The 18717-nt window shown below is 46.4% G+C and overlaps 1 protein-coding gene across 1 annotated transcript in view; it reads left to right on the forward strand.

Moving 5' to 3' along the window:
• The window catches only part of PPP4R2 (protein phosphatase 4 regulatory subunit 2), a 75963-nt gene that overhangs the window by 21744 nt on the left and 35502 nt on the right, over positions 1–18717 (forward strand). Inside the window, exon 3 of the mRNA XM_068254946.1 lies at positions 10244–10414. Coding sequence (XP_068111047.1) covers positions 10244–10414 — 171 coding nt within the window. The remainder of the gene's footprint in view (positions 1–10243; positions 10415–18717) is intronic.

The following is an 18717-nucleotide window of genomic DNA, read 5'->3' on the forward strand; positions in this document are numbered from 1 at the left end:
TATTCTTTGTTATACACTTTTTTGTTCACTAGGGGGTGATACACTTTTGGACATGGTGGTGTCCACTCTCCTGCAATTTAGGCATTGACTAACTATGTTCGATATTATCCTTTACTATTTTCCAGATTCATTATTATTTAGTACATATTTGTTTTTAAACATTTTATTTGTGTAATTTCTAGCCTTGATATGGGCAAATTTGTTTCTATTGTTGCTCTGCACTGTATGTCAGAGCGCCGATGCGGCCGTTGGAACGCATCGGCGGCTCTGTTCGGAGAATGACGTGGCGCCGGTGCGTGACTTGAAACGCACAGCGCGACGTCAAGAGGCGTGGCCACGCCTACCCGGAAGTTAGCAGAGTACGGGCAGCGGTATTGTACGCTGCTCCTAGATTATTATAAAAGGGGACTTCTTTACTCCAATCTCTTAATCTCCGACGAAGCAGAGGGGTCTGCGATACATGTGAGGTCTTTGCGGGGGCACAGGCAGGGTGTCTCAACTGATCTGGTGGTAAGCGCCTCTCCCTTCCTTCTTATCTTTCATCTGTCATTTTTTCAGGTTATACCTATTCCTGTTCCAGCAGTGGGTTCACGAACAGTTGCTGCAGTTATATGTATTCTATTTAGTACAGGATTGGTGTTGTCACAGTTTGCTTGTCCAGCATTCCAGTTGATGTTATTTACCCTCATTGTTGACTGTATTGGGATTTTTGATCATTATTATATGTATCATATCACCATGACATCCTAAATGTACCTCCTGCGATATGTTTTATTTGCTTTTAAAGGGACAAGTCCCAAATAAATTGTTCATATTTCATTGAGCTAGATTGCATGGATTTATTATATTTTCTTGCTATATGGATGCTTTTCTTTTGTATTGAGTCTTATTCTACCTATCCATGGCATACATCTATATAACTTGGCTCTCTTGCTGCTTTGTATTGTCTACAAATTAAAGGGTAACTGAGACGGATGAAAAGTAAAGTTTTATACATACCTGGGGCTTCCTCCAGCCCCCTTCAGGCTAATCAGTCCCTCGCTGTCCTCCACCACCCGGATCTTCTGCTATGTGTCCTGGTAATTCAGCCAGTCAGCGCTGTCCGGCCGCATGCCGCTCCCACAGCCAGGAACATTCTGCACCTGCGCAATAGTGCTGCACAGGTGTAGTATGCTCCTGGCGGCGGAGTGTGTGCATGCGCACTACGCCCGACTGGCTCAAGTACCTGGACTCATAGCAGAAGATCCAGGTGGTGGAGGAGGACAACGAGGGACTGATTATCCTGAAGGTGGCTGGAGAAAGCCCCAGGTATGTATAAGGGCTCGTTCCCACTATCGCGAATCTGCATGCGTCCAACGCATGCAGATCCGCACATGTAATGCAAGTGGATGGGCCTGTTTCCACTGTAGCGTTGTTGAGGTGCGTTTTTTTCAGCGTGAAAAAAACGCACAAAAGAGCCACCGATTTCGCCTGCGTCGGGAATCCGTGCGAATCGCCGCTAATGTATTTAATAGTAAAAACGCATGCGCTTGTTACATGCGTTTTTACCCGCGATTTCGCGTGCGATTTCGCACCTTTTTCTATTTTATTTAGCCCTGGCAGTGTCATGGTTAATTTCGCATGGCACCCTGCCATGCGAAATCGCAGGCAAAAACGCATGTGGAAACGCATCCGCATGCGTTTTTACAAGCGTCGGAATGCGGCCGAAATCGCGTCGCAACAGTGGAAACAAGCCCTAAAACTTTAATTTCATCTGTCTCAGGTTTACTTTGTTACACAGTAGTACTATACTCTACATATTCACTCCCCACAGAGCTGCAGGGAATCCAATGAGAATGCTGTGCACATTGAACACAGAGGTGTTGTCTGTTTACAATCTCCTCATTCCCCTGCAGAGTACCTGCACATCATTCTTACATGTACCCACACTTACATTGCCTAGGGCCTGATAGATGTTCTTTGTTCTGGTTTGTACCTTTTACAAGTACTCTTACCAAGGACTAGTTTTAGTCTAAAGGGAATAAATATAGTAGTCTACATATCCTTCTCACTTCAATTGTCTTGTAAAATTCCTAAGCGTTGGCAGTTAAGAGACGAATTTCATGTTACATACTTTTAATCAACAAAATTGTAATATGCAAATTAGAGGAGTCGGAGTCGAGGAGTCGGAGTCGGTGGAATCCTAAACTGAGGAGTCGGAGTCGGTGGATTTTTGGACCGACTCCACAGCCCTGAAAAAAAGTGCACAAGTGGCTCTGTGCAACTGTGCTGTGCCAGTACACTGATGAGATCACGGCCGCGTAAACCTATTTTACAAGCCTTTGGTTCAGAGGGACCCAGCGCTGAAACGGCAAGTATGAGGGGTATGGAGAAGGCCTCTGGATTATCCAGAGGTCCGTTTTTCTTAAAATTTGCCTTTAGGTATTCTTTAACACCACACAGTAGATGGCAGTTGGCAAACCCCTTGTCTTCTTCCTAGTTTCTCTACATCCACTGGAAATTCATCACCGATTACAACTGACAGTGTTTGATACTGTAGTAGGTGCTCCTGCGGTGTGATACCTCCTGCTCAGACTCAGCAGACTGTTGAAGAGGAAGGAGACAGTCTAGAGAGGCCTGTGCACACGGTGAATAGCCACCCAAAATAATCATGACTGGACATTACATAGCTACATAGTTATTCTGGTTGAAAAAAAGACATACGTCCATCGAGTTCAACCAGAGAACAAAGTACAACACCAGCCTGCTCCCTCACAGTTTTGGGGCTCAGTTCCATTTCTTGTTTGTCTTTGTGGAGGATTTTGTCGTCGATCATAATGACACTTCTGAAGTGTTGGGATTTGTGATTGGCTGGTTCCATTGGAGAAATGCCTATGGAATCAGAATAGCACTTTCTGCTGCAGTTTTTGTGCAGTTGTGCTTCTGTCACTTTGCATTCACGCAAAAACCAATCACATGCATATGCATCGGAAATAAGATTGTTTGTCTCCTATTTGAGAAAACTGAGAGGCAGATTTTCAACCTTTTTGTGCAGTTGAAGATAGCTTGCTAAACATTGAACTGTAACGGATATTGTATTGCAAAATGTCTTGGAGCCGGTTTGCTGTTTTGGAATTAAAAATATTAGCAAAATTAAACAGCTGGGATTGGTAGGAACAGATCCGTTTGGCCCGTTCCGCTGAACAGAGCACTAGTTTGGGGCGGCTGTGAATTTTCCGAATTGGCATATGGCGCGCTGACCACACACTAATGGAATGGAGGCTCATGCAGTGTTAATCGGCCCTTAAGGTGGCCATACACATCAATTTTCCTGTTTTATGCAGATTTGATCACCCTAATCAAATTAGTTTGAAATGGATTCGCTTAAAATGTACAATAAAAAGTATCGATTGGACAGAACAGCAAATCTAGGTCGATCGGGGACAGAACAACGGCTATACCCTTGTGCTGCATCGAACATTGCAACGTTGTGGTTTTATATATTTTTTTTTTCTTTTTCTGTAGATTCTGTGCTGGAATCTTGAAAATCGATGTGCTGTGTGTGGTAGGAATCAATTCCTTTCTGGTAGTTTTTGTACAGTGGGTGGAAATTCTATGTGTATATGGTCAGCTTTATGGTTTAGCAGAAGTAGAACTTGGGCGACTTTGCAGAATCAAATAGTAATTCTGCACTGAAACGTAACCTAAATGTGTAGCAGTATCCTCTTGAGAATAGCTGTTAGGCTGACACTGCAGCCTGGAATTCTAGCTGTTGACTGAGCTGTGTGTTGCTGTGTAGTGAAATGTTTTGGAAAAGTTACTGCTGTGGCTTCTGGCCAAGAATTGCTTCATAACAATGTCCTTGCCATAAAAGCTGTAGAATGAGCTGGCGGAGTGCTAGGGAGGGCTTTGTAGAACAGTCTACTCTGCTTCATTTACCAGCGGCCTGAAATTTCCTCCTGCAAGAGTTCATCCCCTTGGAATAAGTAAATATTGACACATACAACTTCCCTGACATCATTGTTTTGTAAGAGGAAGAAGTATTTAGTATAGTCCAGTAAGCGAGGTCTTGAGGCAGCGCCTGTCATATATATTTTTGTCTTTTTTGAGCCAATGAGATTGGCTCACATTGATGACGGGGTTAGGAGCCAATGAAAACTGCTCCTGATCAGCTCACAGAGCTCTGCCATCTCAGACAGCAGGGCGAGTGAACTGAGATGGGGAGGGATCGGCAGGAGCATTGAAATCTACGTCCTGTCAGAGCTGCACTGCCACCTGCAGGACGAAGATCGTGGTCCGGAAACAGTTAAAAGTAACCTTATCTGAGGGGTATGGATGTTTCCTTTTTAAAGAGAGTCTGAAGCGAGAATAGATCTCGCTTCAGACCTCATAGCTAGCAGGGGCATGCGTGCCCCTGCTAAAACGCCGCTATAGCGCGGCTTAACGGGGGTCCCTGTCCCCCCAAACCCCCTCCGAGCAGCGGGGGAGCGCTTCCTGGTTGGGGCAGGGCTAACCGCCGCAGCCCTGCCCCATGCGCGTCTGTCAGACGCGTACCTCCGCCTCTCCCCCGCCCCTCTCAGTCTTCCTTCACTGAGAGGGGCGGAGGAGAGGCGGCGATGCGCGTCTGATAGACGCGACTGGAGGCAGGGCTGCAGCCGTTAGCCCTGCCTCCAGGAAGATCAGCTCCAGCGACCTTTTTCCGACCCAGGTTTGCGGGGGGTGGGTTGGGGGTGAAGGGACCCCCGTTAAGCCGCGGGATAGCGGCGTTTTAGCAGGGGCACACGTGCCCCTGCTATATATAAGACCTGAAGCGAGATTTAGTCTCGCTTCAGTGTCTCTTTAAACAATACCAGTTGCCTGGCAGCCCATCTGATCTGTTTGGCTGAAGTAGTGTCTGAATCACACACCTGAACAAGCATGCAGCTAACCCAGTCTGACTTCAGTCAAAGCACCTGATCTGCATGCTTGTTCAGGGGCTGTGGCTAAATGTATTAGAGACACATAAGCAGGAGAGTCAGGCAACTGGTATGATTTTAAAAGGAAAAATCCATATCCTCCTCAGTTTAGGTTCCCTTTAAGTCTGCTGTAGCTGTGATGCAATTCACATGGATAGCCTCTGAAAACATTAAAAGTGGAAGGTGTGTGACCTTCACCGCTGAAAATAGAAGTGGATTTGTTAGTCATTTTCTGCCATGCCATATTGTTGACCTTGAACCACTTGCCGACCAATGGATTTTTCACTGATCGGTGCTGCGGGGGCTCTACAGCCCGCAGCACCGATCAGGAGTGCAGCAGGGCGATCAGACTACCCCCCCTTTTTTCCCCACTAGGGGGATGTCCTGCTGGGGGGGTCTGATCGCCGCCGGCCATCTGCGTTTTGCGGGGGGGGGGCTCCTCAAAGCCCCCCTCCGCAGCCATTTCCGCCCTCTTCCTCCTTACCTCCCTCCCTCCCTCTCTCCGTAATGCGCAGGACGGAGTTCCGTCCTGCGCATTGAAGGATAGGCTTCAGCCTATCATATGCCGGCAATCCCCGGCCAATCAGAGGCCGGGGATCGCCGATCTGCCTTACGGCGCTGCTGCGCAGCAGCGCCGTATGATGTAAACAGCGGGGATTTCTTCCCCGCCTGTTTACATTTTGCCGGAGAGCTGCGATCGGCGGCTCTCCGGCTGTTCACGGAGACACCCCCCGTGAACTGACATGGAAAGGCCGCTCGATCGAGCGGCCGTTTCCATGGTAACCCGTAGACGACCAGTTTACGCCAATCGGCGTTAGCTGGTCGTCAAGAGGTTAAAGGACAACTGTAACAAGAGGGATATGGAGGCTGTCATATTTATTTCCTTTTAAGCAATACCAGTTCCCTGGCTATCCAACTGATCCTCTGCCTCTAATACTTTAGTATCCAATTTTTTGGTTTTCCAAACTCACGGGCTTACTTTAAAATAGGTAGTGGCAGTCAGGTGCAGCTTGGTTTAGATGCTCTGCTATTCTTCTCTACAGTGTACAAAACTCATGGCAATAACCTAACCTGGCTATACAAGTCTAGGGAATTTTTACCTTCATTTTTTTCAGAGGTTTACTGGAGAAGTGTTAAAAGACCACTATCGCAAAAAATGTTAACATTTAAAATACAGTGGGATGCGAAAGTTTGGGCAACCTTGCTAATCATCATGATTTTCCTGTATAAATCGTTGGTTGCTACGATAAAAAATGTCAGTTAAAGGAGTCATCAGGCAACATGTTACAAAATGAGTGCTACTTACCGGGGGCTTCCTCCAGCTCCAAGCTCCCAGGACGTCCCTCGCCGCAGCTAGCTGTTCGCTGGAGCTCCGACTCGGTCCACGGCGATGACGTCAGAGCAACCTCTAGGTCGCTCTGTACTGCGCCTGCGCGAGCGGCGCTGCCAATCACCGCCACGTGGGCCGGAGCGGACTGCGCAGGCACAGAACTATTGCGCAGTCTGCTCCGGCCCACGTGGTGGTGGTTGACAGCGCCGCTCGCGCAGGCGCAGTACAGAGTGACCTAGAGGTTGCTCTGACGTCATCGCCGTGGACCGAGTCGGAGCTCCAGCGAACAGCTAGCTGCGGCGAGGGACGTCCTGGGAGCTTGGAGCTGGAGGAAGCCCCCGGTAAGTAGCACTCATTTTGTAACATGTTGCCTGATGACTCCTTTAACTGACATTTTTTTTTATCGTTTTTATCGTCTGCCTCTGCCATCATCGCTGGGGACCGGGTCGGAGCTCCGGCGAACGGCTGGCTGCAGAGCTGCGGCGAGGGACGTCCTGGGAGCTTGGAGCGGGAGGAAGCCCCCGGTAAGTAGCACTCATTTTGTAACACATCATTTTGCTGCAGGTGGAGTCACTGCATCGTTGAACTATTTGGCGCACTTTACACAAGGAGATGCTGTATGCGAGAGTGATGTAGAGGAAGCATTTTCTCCGCCCAAAGCACAAACAGATCTGCTTGAGGTATGCTAAAGCACATTTTGACAAGCCAGCTTCATTTTGGAATAATGTGCTGTGGACTGATAAAACTAAAATTTTGTTATTTGGGCATAACAACGGATGTTATGCATGAAGGAAAAAGAACACAGCATTCCAAGAAAAACACCTGCTACCTACAGTAAAATATGGTGGTGGTTCCATCATGCTGGGGGGGGCGGTGTGGCCAGTGCAGGGACTGGGAATCTTGTTAGTTGAGGGACGCCTGGATTCCACTCAGTATCAGCAGATTCTGGAGACCAATGTCCAGGAATCGGTGCCAAAGCTGAAGCTGCGCCGGGGCTGGATCTTTCAACAATACAACTACCCTAAACACTGCTCAAAATCCACTAAGGCATTCATGTAGACCAGTGCTGTCCAACTTCATGGGCATGGAGGGCCATTTTTTTTTTTTTTACAGACCCCATGGTGGAGGGCCGAAGGGTCTTGCTAGAGCCGCAGACCCCCACTCCCCCCCCCCCCCCCCCCCTGAAAAAAATGCGATTAAAGGACAGTTTGGCAGCACTTTTCACAAAATTCAATTTAAAATAATGGCGAAGTTTGCGCGCCAGAAAACACGAGGGTCCAGTTGAGCGGCGCGCGTAGCGTGCCGCGCCGAAAAATGGGTGTGGCCATGGACCAGAATGCGGGTGTGGCCACGGGTGGAGGCAAATTTACATGAACTTAGCAATAGATTAGGACAGTGGTGGTAAACCTTTTGGAGGCCGAGTGTCCAAACTGCAACCCAAAAGTCACTTATCTATCGCAAAGTGGCAACAGCAATTTAAACTACATACAAACGTTTTAACTCATACATGAACATTATGGAAAATCCAAGTTGAAAATAAACTCTGAAGATAAACAATTTCATCCATCCTACTCCTGAAAAATGTATTTTTTTTTTTTTTTTTTTTTTTTTTTTTTTAGAACCTCCCAGTTTTATTTTCCGTTTTAAAAAGCTAAAAAAGATTTAATGCTATTGTCTCATGATGATGATTCAGCTTTTCCATAGTCTCGCAGTTCGCAATCATGAGGCCCCCAACAAGACAAATTCAGCAATCATGAGACCCCCAACAAGGCACATTCAGCAATCATGAGGCCCCCAACAAGACAAATTCAGCAATCATGAGGCCCCCAACAAATCATGAGGCTCCCAACAAGACAAAATCAGCAATCTTGAGGCCCCCAACAAGGCAAATTCAGCAATCGTAATGCCCCCAACAAATGAGGCCCCCAACAAGACAAATTCAGCAGTCATGAGGCACATAAATAGAGAGCATTTCACATAAATAGGCAGAATGCCCCTTTAATATGGTAGACACCTCTTACCTGGCTTCTGTATTCTCCTCTACTGGCTGCTGTGCCTGGCAATAGTGTTTTCGGCCAGATTGGTGATGATGTGTGGGCTGAAAGGCCTTGCGGTGCTGCTGTGGCCGGGCTGGCGGTGATGCTGTGGTGTGGCCGGATGAGGTAGTAACAGGTGTCCCCCCAGTTAGATAGTGACAGGTGTCCTACCAGCTAGATAGTGACAGGTGTCCCCCCAGTTAGATAGTGACAGGTGTCCCCCCAGTTAGTGACAGGTGTCCCCCCAGTTAGATAGTGACAGGTACCCCCCAGTTAGATAGTGACAGGTGCCCCCTAGTTAGTCACAGGTGCCCCCCCAGTTAGATAGTGACAGGTGCCCCCCCCCAGTTAGAGTGACAGGTGCCCCCCCCCCCCCCAGTTATAGTGACAGGTGCCCCCATTAAGTGACGGTTGCCCCCCCCAAGTCAGCGTCCATTACCTCGCTCCTGTGCCCCGCTGCCTCACAGCTCAGACCTCACAGATCGCGGCGACTGAAACAAGCAGAGCGCGCGCATAACACCTGCGCGGCAGAACGTCACATGCGGAAGTGATTGATTTCCCTTCCGCATGTGACGTACTCCGTGCGGGTGTTATGCGCGCGCAGCGCGCTCTGTCTGCCTCCTGTCGTCGCGATCTGTGAGGTCTGAGCTGAGCTGTGAGGCAGCGGGGACACAGGAGAGGCCACACGAGAGAGCAGGCATGGCGCCCATAGCGCACGTCATGCCTGCATCTCGGGGAGAGGAGCGGGCCGCAACAGGAGGTCTGGCGGGCCGGATGCGGCCCGCGGGCCGCCAGTTGGACAGGGCTGATGTAGACAATCAAGTACAACATTCTGGAATTGCCATCTCAGTCCCCAGACCTGAATATAATTGAAAATCTGTTGTGTGAGTTAGAGAGCTGTCCATGCTCGGAAGCCATCAAACCTGAATGAACTAGAGATGTTTTGTAAAGCGGAATGGTCCAAAATACCTTCAACCAGAATCCAGACTCTCATTGGAACCTACAGGAAGCGTTTTAGAGGCTGTAATTTCTGAAAAAGGAGGATCTACTAAATATTGATTTCATTTCTTTTTTTCACCTGTGTATTTAGGTCAGGGGTCACTGACCCTACCAAGCCAATTTGAGTTCTAATAATTAGTTCTAAAGGTTTTGGAATCAATAAAATGACAACAGTGCCCACATTTATGCACCTGGCTAATTTTGTTTAAACAATTATTGCGCACTTTCTGTGAATCCATTAAACTTAATTTCACTTCTCAAATATCACTGTGTGTGTCTCCTATATGATATATTTAACTGACTTTTTTTTTTATCGTAACCGATTTATACAGGAAAATCATGACTATTAACAAGGTTGCCCAAACTTTCGCATTCCACTGTACATGTAAACACCTGCAAATAAGTATTTTTCTTCCAGAGTAAAATGAGCCATAAATTACTTTTTTGCTATGTTGTCACTTACAGACGTTAGTAGAAATCTAACAGGACAGGCTTTGGACTAGTCCATCTCTTCATGGGGAATTCTCAGTAAGGCTCGTATTCTTTTTATAAAGGCATTCCCTGAAAAGGATTCATACAATGATGCTGGCCAGCCACCCTGCTCGCTTCACACTGTTTTGGGCATTTGGACAGACTGCCAATTCACTAAGTGCTTTTCAAAATAAACTATTCCCTGAGAATCCCTTCTGAGGAGCTGTACCAGTCCAAAACCTGTCGGTAATGTCAGATTGCTACTACCTACTGTAAGTGACAGCGACATAGTAGAAAAGTAATTTGTGGCTCATTTTACTCTGGAAGTAACATACTACTTATGTGTATGTGTTTACATGTATTTTAAATTGTATGATTTTCATGATGGTGATTCTTTAGGACATTTGCCAGATACACCGATTAAATATTACTGTGGAAATGTGTGTAAAATTAACATTTTTACTTTTTTGCAGTGTCCAATGGCCTCAGTTTAAAGATTACTTCAAGTTTAAACTAGAGAAGGTTATGGATGATTTCCGGACAGCTGCTCCAGAGCCTAGAGGGCCTCCTAATCCCAATGTGGAATATATTCCTTTTGATGAAATGAAGGAACGAATATTGAAGATTGTCACTGGCTTTAACGGGTAAGTTCTCATAAAGCATACTCGGCTATCTTCTGTGAAAAGTGGGCTATTGGCCCCTTTCTTTCATTTGTGAATCGGACAAGAAAAATAAAATATTTATGTGTTATTTATGCTATGGTTTGCATAGTGTTATCCAGTGTGTTTTTTTTTTTTTATTAGATTTGTATTAGACCATATATGTTGTTTACATTTATTAGGCTTTCCTTACTTTTTCATATGCAGTTTGTGGCTTTGCCCCGCCCTCCCCCTTTATCCCTTTTTAGTTGTTTTTAAGTATCCCCTAATTCATATTAATGACTTACTCAACTTATATTCCCTGGTGCGATCATGCTTTTTCTCCTGCTTTGCATAACAAAAAAAAAACCCAGCCAAGATTAAGGATGGTCAATGAGAGGAAAATCACTTCATGTTAATGCAAATTTTATGTAGCTTAGAAATGGACCACTCAAATGCAGCTGCTTCAGCATTTGGTCCCTTTTTCAAGCAGCATAAAATTATCATAACATTTGCAACAGGAAAGTATTTGCATCATCTCATTGACCACTCCTAGTCGGGACATAATGGCTTATGGTAAAAGTGGTCGAAGGAAGTATAACTGCTGATGGGGTCTTGGGCACGCAATGCTCATTATTACGTGCATGGGGACCAAATGTTGGCACACGCCAGGTGGATCAGCAAGTCCATGTTCCCTCAGCCTGTGTTATTCGTCTTCCAAGGAAGGAGACTGCTGATGGTTCCATTTCTGGTGTTTATCTGACTGAAGGGATTCAAGCTATGCAGAGCAGCATCAGGACAATGCATTCACTTTGTATTCAGTATGAAGCATTAATTGGCCACTTGTTCTTGCTGCCTTGAGTTGGCTTTCATTATTCCATTGAATTCTTTAAAGTACACCTACAGGTGTACAGGTTACGACCAGCAAGAAATTGTCCATATGGGGTACTTTAGCAAGGGGAAGCCGCAGGATCCTAATGGGGATTTCCCCGTCCTCTGTAGCCTCGGGGATCCAGCGCTGGCCCCCCTGACAAGCACTGCCTAGGCAGTTTATTTACCTATCGCGATCTGATCGTGCTCTGCTATTTCTTCCTGAGCCCGATGAGAAAGCAACTACTGTGCCTCCACTGGATCGTGATAGGTAAATATTTACTTCCCGGTGTCTGGAGGCTTCCAACACTGGATAGCTAGGGCGGAAGTAAAGGTGGCCATACACTGGTCGAATTGCCATTAGATCGACCAGCTGACAGATCCCTATCTGATCGAATCTGATCAGAGAGGGATCGTATGGCTGCCTTTACTGCAAACAGATTGTGAATCGGTTTCAGGCTGAAACCGATCACAATCTGTGGAGCCACCGCTGCCGCCTGCCCCCCCCCCCCCCCCCCCCCCCGCGCATACATTACCTGCCGCTGGCTCCCGGGCATCTTCTCTGCATCTTCTCCGCATCTTCTCCACGCTGCACCCGCTCCATCCTGGAGCTTCCTGTGTCACTCCGTGACCAGGAAGTTCAAATAGAGCGCCCTCTATTTGAACTTCCTGGTCACTGCAGTGACAGGAAGCGCCGGGATGGAGCCGGAACAGAGCGGTGCAGCGCGGAGAAGACGCCCGGGAGCCAACGTCAGGTAATGTATACCGGATCGGCCGCCGCTAGCGACGCGCTCCCTACCCGCGGGCGATCGAGGGTAATTTCCTGCACGGCGCGATCGACGGACCGTTACGATTTCGGGAGGAAATCGGATTGGCGGGTGCGTTTAGCGCAAACGATTGGCAGCAGATTCGATCCCAGGATCAAATCTTCTGTCGAAACAGCCGCGAATCGGACCAGTGTATGGCCACCTTAAGCCTCATTAGGATCCAGAGGCTTCCTTCTCCTGAGGTAAGTAACCCCCAGGGGCTGTTTTTTACATTATAGGTTTACTTCAAAGGGAACCTAAACTGAGAGTGATATGGATGTTTCATTTTAAACAATACCACTTGCCTGGCAGTCCTGCTGATCTTTGGCTGCATTGGTAGCTGAATCACACACCTGAAACAAGCATGCAGCTAATCCTGTTCAGGGGCTGTGGATGAGTGTTAGAGACACAGGATCAGCAGGAGAGTCAGGCACCTGGTATTTATTTTAAAAGGAAAAATCATATCCTTTTCAGTTTAAGTTCCCTTTAGGCTTCTTGCACACCAAGACGTTGCATTAGGTGGCACGTTAAGGTCGCATAACGTGCACCTAACACAACGTATGGTGCTGCAAGAGCCGACGGTAGAGTGAGCCGCGTTAGGCGGCTCGAGTCCTATAATGTCTCCCAGAGTGGCGCTGATTGGCCAGTGGGACCATGTGATGCGGAGCGAGACACTCCGCATCATGTGGTCCCGCCGGCCAATCAGCGCCCGCCAGTGCAGTGAATATTAAGTAGCCATGTGCGTGGCTACTGTAGCTGGCTCTCCCCGCCTCCTCCGCCCTCCACTGCGCATGTGCAAACAGTCTAACGCGGCTATAGCCGCTCCAACGCCGTAGCATGCTGCACTTTGCACAGAACGTGCAGCGTTACATGTAACGCAACGTGGGCTGTGTGAACAGCCCACTTGTGTTACGTTGCTGTGCGTTGGGGGAGCGTTACAGGCGCACTAACGTGCGCTTGTAACGTCTTGGTGTGCAAGCAGCCTTAAGAAAGTTTCCAGTGTTCTGTTGACTTTTTGTATAGCACCAGATTATCACCAATCCATAAACTTGACATGGAGTCATAAGGTACATACACACGTCGGATTTGCGCAAACGGCCCGCTGTGGGGACGTCCGTCAAATCGGGCATGTGTACAGTGTGTCGTTCAGCTGATAAGAGCGGACTTGAGCGATCCGCTTTCCTGTTCAAGTTGTGCTTGGGGTAATCTCTCTAGGCCTTTGAGTGTTGATGCCAATGTCTATAGGTGTTTTTTTTTTTGTCCATATGCCATGAACATCTAAAAGCTTTTTAATACAAAGCTACTTCCGCCTGCAGCAGATGTCTATATAGGCATTTTGTGTCCCTTTTATTCCTATGCCACAAATGTCTAAGGCTGCGTTTCCACTAGTGCTGTGCGAATCGCCGCTGTAAAAATTTGCATACGGGTCTATGCAAATTCGCATGGATGACGATGTATGCGAATTAAACCATGGCAGTGCTGGTGTGCTTTTCCATTGTTTCAATGCGAATTCGCATACATTGTATGCGATTCGCATAGCGGTATGCGGTATGCGAATTCTGATGGCTCTGGCATGCAAATTTTTTCTGCGCAGAAAAACGCAAAGGAATCCTGACAAGTGGAAGCAGTCCCAGTCACTTGTATTGCTATGCGAATTTGCATGCGAAAAACTCATGCGAATTCGTGATAGTGGAAATGGGCCCTTAAACTGGTGTCAAACTCAAATACAGAGTGGGTCAACATTGAACACTGTGACCAAATCGTGGGCCAATCTCAATGTCTAGTAGCTATTAGACACCAGGGCACCTTACAAAGTTCCGTGGTGTCTAATAATTCCCTTCCATCCCCTATAGAATTCCCTGGTGTCTCGCGTCCCTCTCCCCCATGTACATAATCCTGGTGTCTAGTGACCCCTCCCCCTATACAGTTCCCTGGTGTTTACTGGTTCTCCTTCCCTTATACAGCTCTCTGGTGTCTAGTGACCCCCTCTCCATCCCCTATACAATTCCCTGATGTCTTCTGATCCCCCTCCCATATAGTTTCCTTTGCCCTCCCCCATATGCCATTCCTGGTGATCCAGGGCGTCACCTCCAATATAGCTTTTCTGGTGGACTAAAGTGGGCCAAATATAATTCAAAGTGGGGAAACCTCCTGAGGGCCAAATTTGATGGTTCTGAGGGTCAGAGTGTGATATGTATGGTCTAAAAGGAGTTTAGTTTTGGCTCCGTGCCAACTTTCTACTTTACTTGAAATATGCTCATAATTCTAAGTTGATGCAGAAATATGCATATGTTACTGCAAATCTATGCATCTTGAATATGGACCTGTGAAATGCTTTTACTACAAGATTTGATAAGTTCATTTTCATAATAATTAGTATAATTCTATATTATAATAGCATAATTCTCAGTCATCTCAAATGTATTTGCACCTTAACAATCCCACTGACTTATTTGGACTTTGGTACGTATAGATTTGGTAAAGACGCTAAATAAACACAATACATAGCTGGCACTGACTTGTAGCTTTTGTAAAAATAGCTCTAAGGGCTGAAACTATATTCTGTTAGTGGTTTTGCACTACTATTGGTGTCTTTTTGAAAGTTTTCCTCCCAACCTGGACCTTGTAGGCCTTTTAGGACCAAGTGTAGGTAGATTTCCCCCTGACTCTTTGTACTTCTGTGGGTTAGTGTGAGTGGGAGCCTACTGCTAGGCATGGTCCATCTCTTGACACTGCATGAATTATTGACAGCAGTTTCTGTAGCTGAAGGGTGTGGATCATGTCAGGGCTGGTGCTGTCCAGCTCTTCATGTTCTGAGCCTGTTGTTGGACGTATGCTACTCTCACTGGTTCCTGTTCTTGCAAATGGCCATAATGGCCTACTATCAAGTCCTTGCAAACATGCATCCGGCATCGGTGTTCGCTTTCACCCATATGATTTGTTCAGTTAGGGGTTTTGGTGCCTTTGCTGTAAATGTTATGTTGCCTTGCATTTGAAAGCACACAGTGGATGTTTGTTTTGCAGAGCAGGGCACTTATTTTAGCCTCATTTGTGTCATAGCCACCAGATGATTGAGCTGTTTGCATGTAGATATAATGCAGATTGCATGCAGCTTTGATTTGGCCCTTTTAGAGGCATTTCCTGCCAGTTGTCTTTGGACCAATTGCAAGCTGTACAAAGTTTGCATTAAATTTACATTCATACCATAATGTTTTAAAGCTTAATTCACACATTTTATAGTGCTGCCAGCTGAAGCATGCTTGCACCTTCATCCATATTTCCCTCCTACCTCTGGTAAGCATGTGTATTGATGTCAATAAGGCACTTTGTACATCCATTGGAGTTTAAGCAGCCATGTGAGAACTTGGATAGCACTGTTTGGGGAGATTTGGACTTTGGCAGCAGAGTTCTGTGTGCTACCTAAGATTGATCTCTTCAGTGCCAGATGCTTTATCCCCGCTGTGAGTTGTCACAGCTGTATGGAGGATTTACAGTTGTACTGAGCCATTGCAGCCCTCAGTCAGGAAAGAAACACTGCTTGCCTCTATTTGCATTGCTCCAAATATTGTAGCTGAGGTACAAGAAACCAGAGCTCCTGAGCTATAATGCTCACTCATGAGCCACCAGTTATTTAACTGTGGAATGTGTCATGTGAAAATTAGAAAGGGTAAAAAAAGAAAAAGGGTATTTTCTGCATTTACGCCCAAGTTTTCCCCATAAAATGACTATAAAATAAAATAGTTCAGGGAAAAAAATATTACCCTAAGAAAGCCTAGATTGGGGGGCGTGGCCGGACTGTCATGGCGGATATCGCTGTGAGCTCCGTCAGTCTCGGCTAAAATATCGGGTCTAACCCTCTTCATACCTGCCTGCCACACTGCTCAAACAGATGTCCAGGACCACCAAGAAGCCAGGCAATAAATCCAAGGGCTCGACAACCGCGGACATCGCGCAGCTCTTAACACTCGGGCCTCCCGCAGCACCACTGTGGACAAGATGACGTCGGGCTCATCTAAGACATCCAGCAGCAAGGCCTCACAACCTGCCGCCTCCCCTACGCACAGACTCCAGAGCGGACTCTCCTGATCGTGAGTACGGGACTCGGCCCCCGTCTAAAGCTGACTTAGACCACCTATTTAATAAAATGGAATCTGTGATCCGCTCGGAGAAAGCAGGCCTCAGAATGGACATGGCACACATTGGCCATAGGGTTGAGGTGGTGGAGGACAAAGTACTTTATCATGATACGGCCATCAATAAGATCAATACAGCTTTAGCTGACCATAGTCGCCTTATTAGGCAATCACTTTATAAGCAGGAAGACCAGGAAAACCGCAAAAGGCGGAACAATGTGAGATTGAAGGGCCTGCCTGAGGCTACCTCAGACGAGGATCTACAGACAGTGATCCGTACTATCTTTAATAGAATTCTGGGCAAACCGGAGTCAACACACCTACAGATTGTGTCCAGAACCCTCAAATCACGTACTCGCACTGATACAGCTCCACGAGATGTTCAGATTGCATTACTTTACAGAGAAGGAAGAGCTACTCAGTAAAATTAGAGCACTTAACGAGCTGGAGTTTGATGGGGCAAAATCAAGCTTTTCCCAGACCTGGCATTTGAGACACTACAACAGCGAAGAATTTTTAAACCAGTGCTGGAGGCGATTCGTTCCCGTAACATCCTGTACAGATGAGGGTTTCCCTTTGCCTTACTCGTGCGCCATGAGGGTAAAATGCCCTCTCTTCGTTTCCTGGAAGAACTTTCAGAATTGTGCACAGCCCTAAACCTGGGTACAATAAATATCCCGGACTGGTGCCCTAAACTAACTGAGATAGACTTTACTCCTATGGAACAGGGGTCCCCTTCTAACAATAAGAAGCATGGCTCTAAAAGGGATCTCCGCAAACCTCTCCACAGGGCTCCCCCCGTTAAGCTCCAATTTCTAAAGTCTTTGCCTCTCCCCTGTTCGGAATACTGTTTCTTCAAAAGAAAAGTTTGAATTTTCCTTGTTCCTATTCATGTTACCATGCCACGAACTCTGGTTCTAGAAACGGACAGATTGGATTCTGACCCATATACATATCCCTCTCTTTTTTTCACGGCTGAGACCAAAGTGAGCAGTCGGCTCTGTTCGCACTATGACTGATTATCCTGAAATGTCCCCACAGGAACTCTTACAAATGTGCCCAGCTGCTGCTGCGCACATTGTGATAAGACCAGTACCTATTTGGTACATTCCCTCCACAATTATATGCTTTACTTGCTCATAGTCATTAACGATCTGCATGTACTCACACATTTGCTTATGGATGTTTTTCTTTAGTTTTTACTCTTCTCTGTTTTGTTTTACTTTCATTTTTTTTTTCCTTCTGGTTGGCATCAGGAACTCCTTATTTAACATTACAGCGGGGCTGAGGAATGGGATGTGGGGTCGACTGGGGCCAGGGAGACCTATTTCCAAGACCTAAGATGGCAACTCAAAAGCTCAAATTAGGCTCCTTTAATATCAAAGGAGCTACTTCCACGGTCAAACGGTATAAGGTACTGAACTAGTTAAACAGATTCAATTTAGATGTTGCATGTCGCCAAGAGACCCATTTTGTTGATGGAGATAAAAATGGTTTCCGTTCCAAAGAATATTCTCAATGGTTTTACTCCAACTCTAACTCCACTAAGAATAAAGGATTGGCAATTGGCTTGCGTTCTGGGGTTCCCTTTGTCCTAGTCGACTCAGTTTATGATACTATGGGCAGGTGGTTGATTGTTAAAGGTAAAATCCAGGGTTTGACAATCACGGTAGCATCAGTATATCTTCCTAACTCTGGACATGCCAAAACCTTGGGCCCTTGAAAAAGCTCATCTCCTTCCAGGAGGGTGTTGTAGTGGTAGCAGGAGACTTCAACATGATCTGGGATGAGAAGCTCGACTCTTCCCACAAATCAACTATCTCTTATAGAGGACTTAGACAGATCAAACTATTACTCCATGACGCCCAACTGATGGATACTTGGAAAATTACAGTTCAACAAGAGAAGGATTTTACCTTCTATTCTTTGACTCATTATTCTCACTCCAGGATCGATACAATTTTTGTGGCACATGTACATCTCCCTAGAGTAATCTCAGCCAAAATACATAACATAACCATCTCAGACCATGCTTCGGGTACACTTGACCTCAATCTCCTGCTGCCCTACAAGAAACCTGACTCATGGCGTTTAAATGAGTCTCCTCTCTGATCAAGCAGTGGTCTCAGATATCAAAACTAAATTAGCTGATTACTTTGTAAGAAATGATTAACCTGACATCAAACGCTCTACTCTTTGGGAAGCCCATAAGGCATTCATTTGTGGTCATTTCATACAGATAAGCAGCAGAAAGAAAAAGGAATTTGAGGCCATCGCCACTCCGCTCATCTCCCAGATTGCTACCCTGGAAAATAGACTAAAACAATCTTTCACAATCTGAGCATGATGCTCTGACCATCTTGAAGGCCAAACTAAACGCTCGTCTTGACTCCAAAGCCAAATCTTTTCTACTCAGTTTTGACTTAAATACTATGAGTGGGGAAACAAGTCAGGAAGTATGCTATCGAGGGCATTACGTAAACAAACTATGTAGCTCAGA

Source organism: Hyperolius riggenbachi, chromosome 9 (assembly GCF_040937935.1).
Source record: "Hyperolius riggenbachi isolate aHypRig1 chromosome 9, aHypRig1.pri, whole genome shotgun sequence".
Lineage (NCBI taxonomy): Eukaryota > Metazoa > Chordata > Amphibia > Anura > Hyperoliidae > Hyperolius > Hyperolius riggenbachi.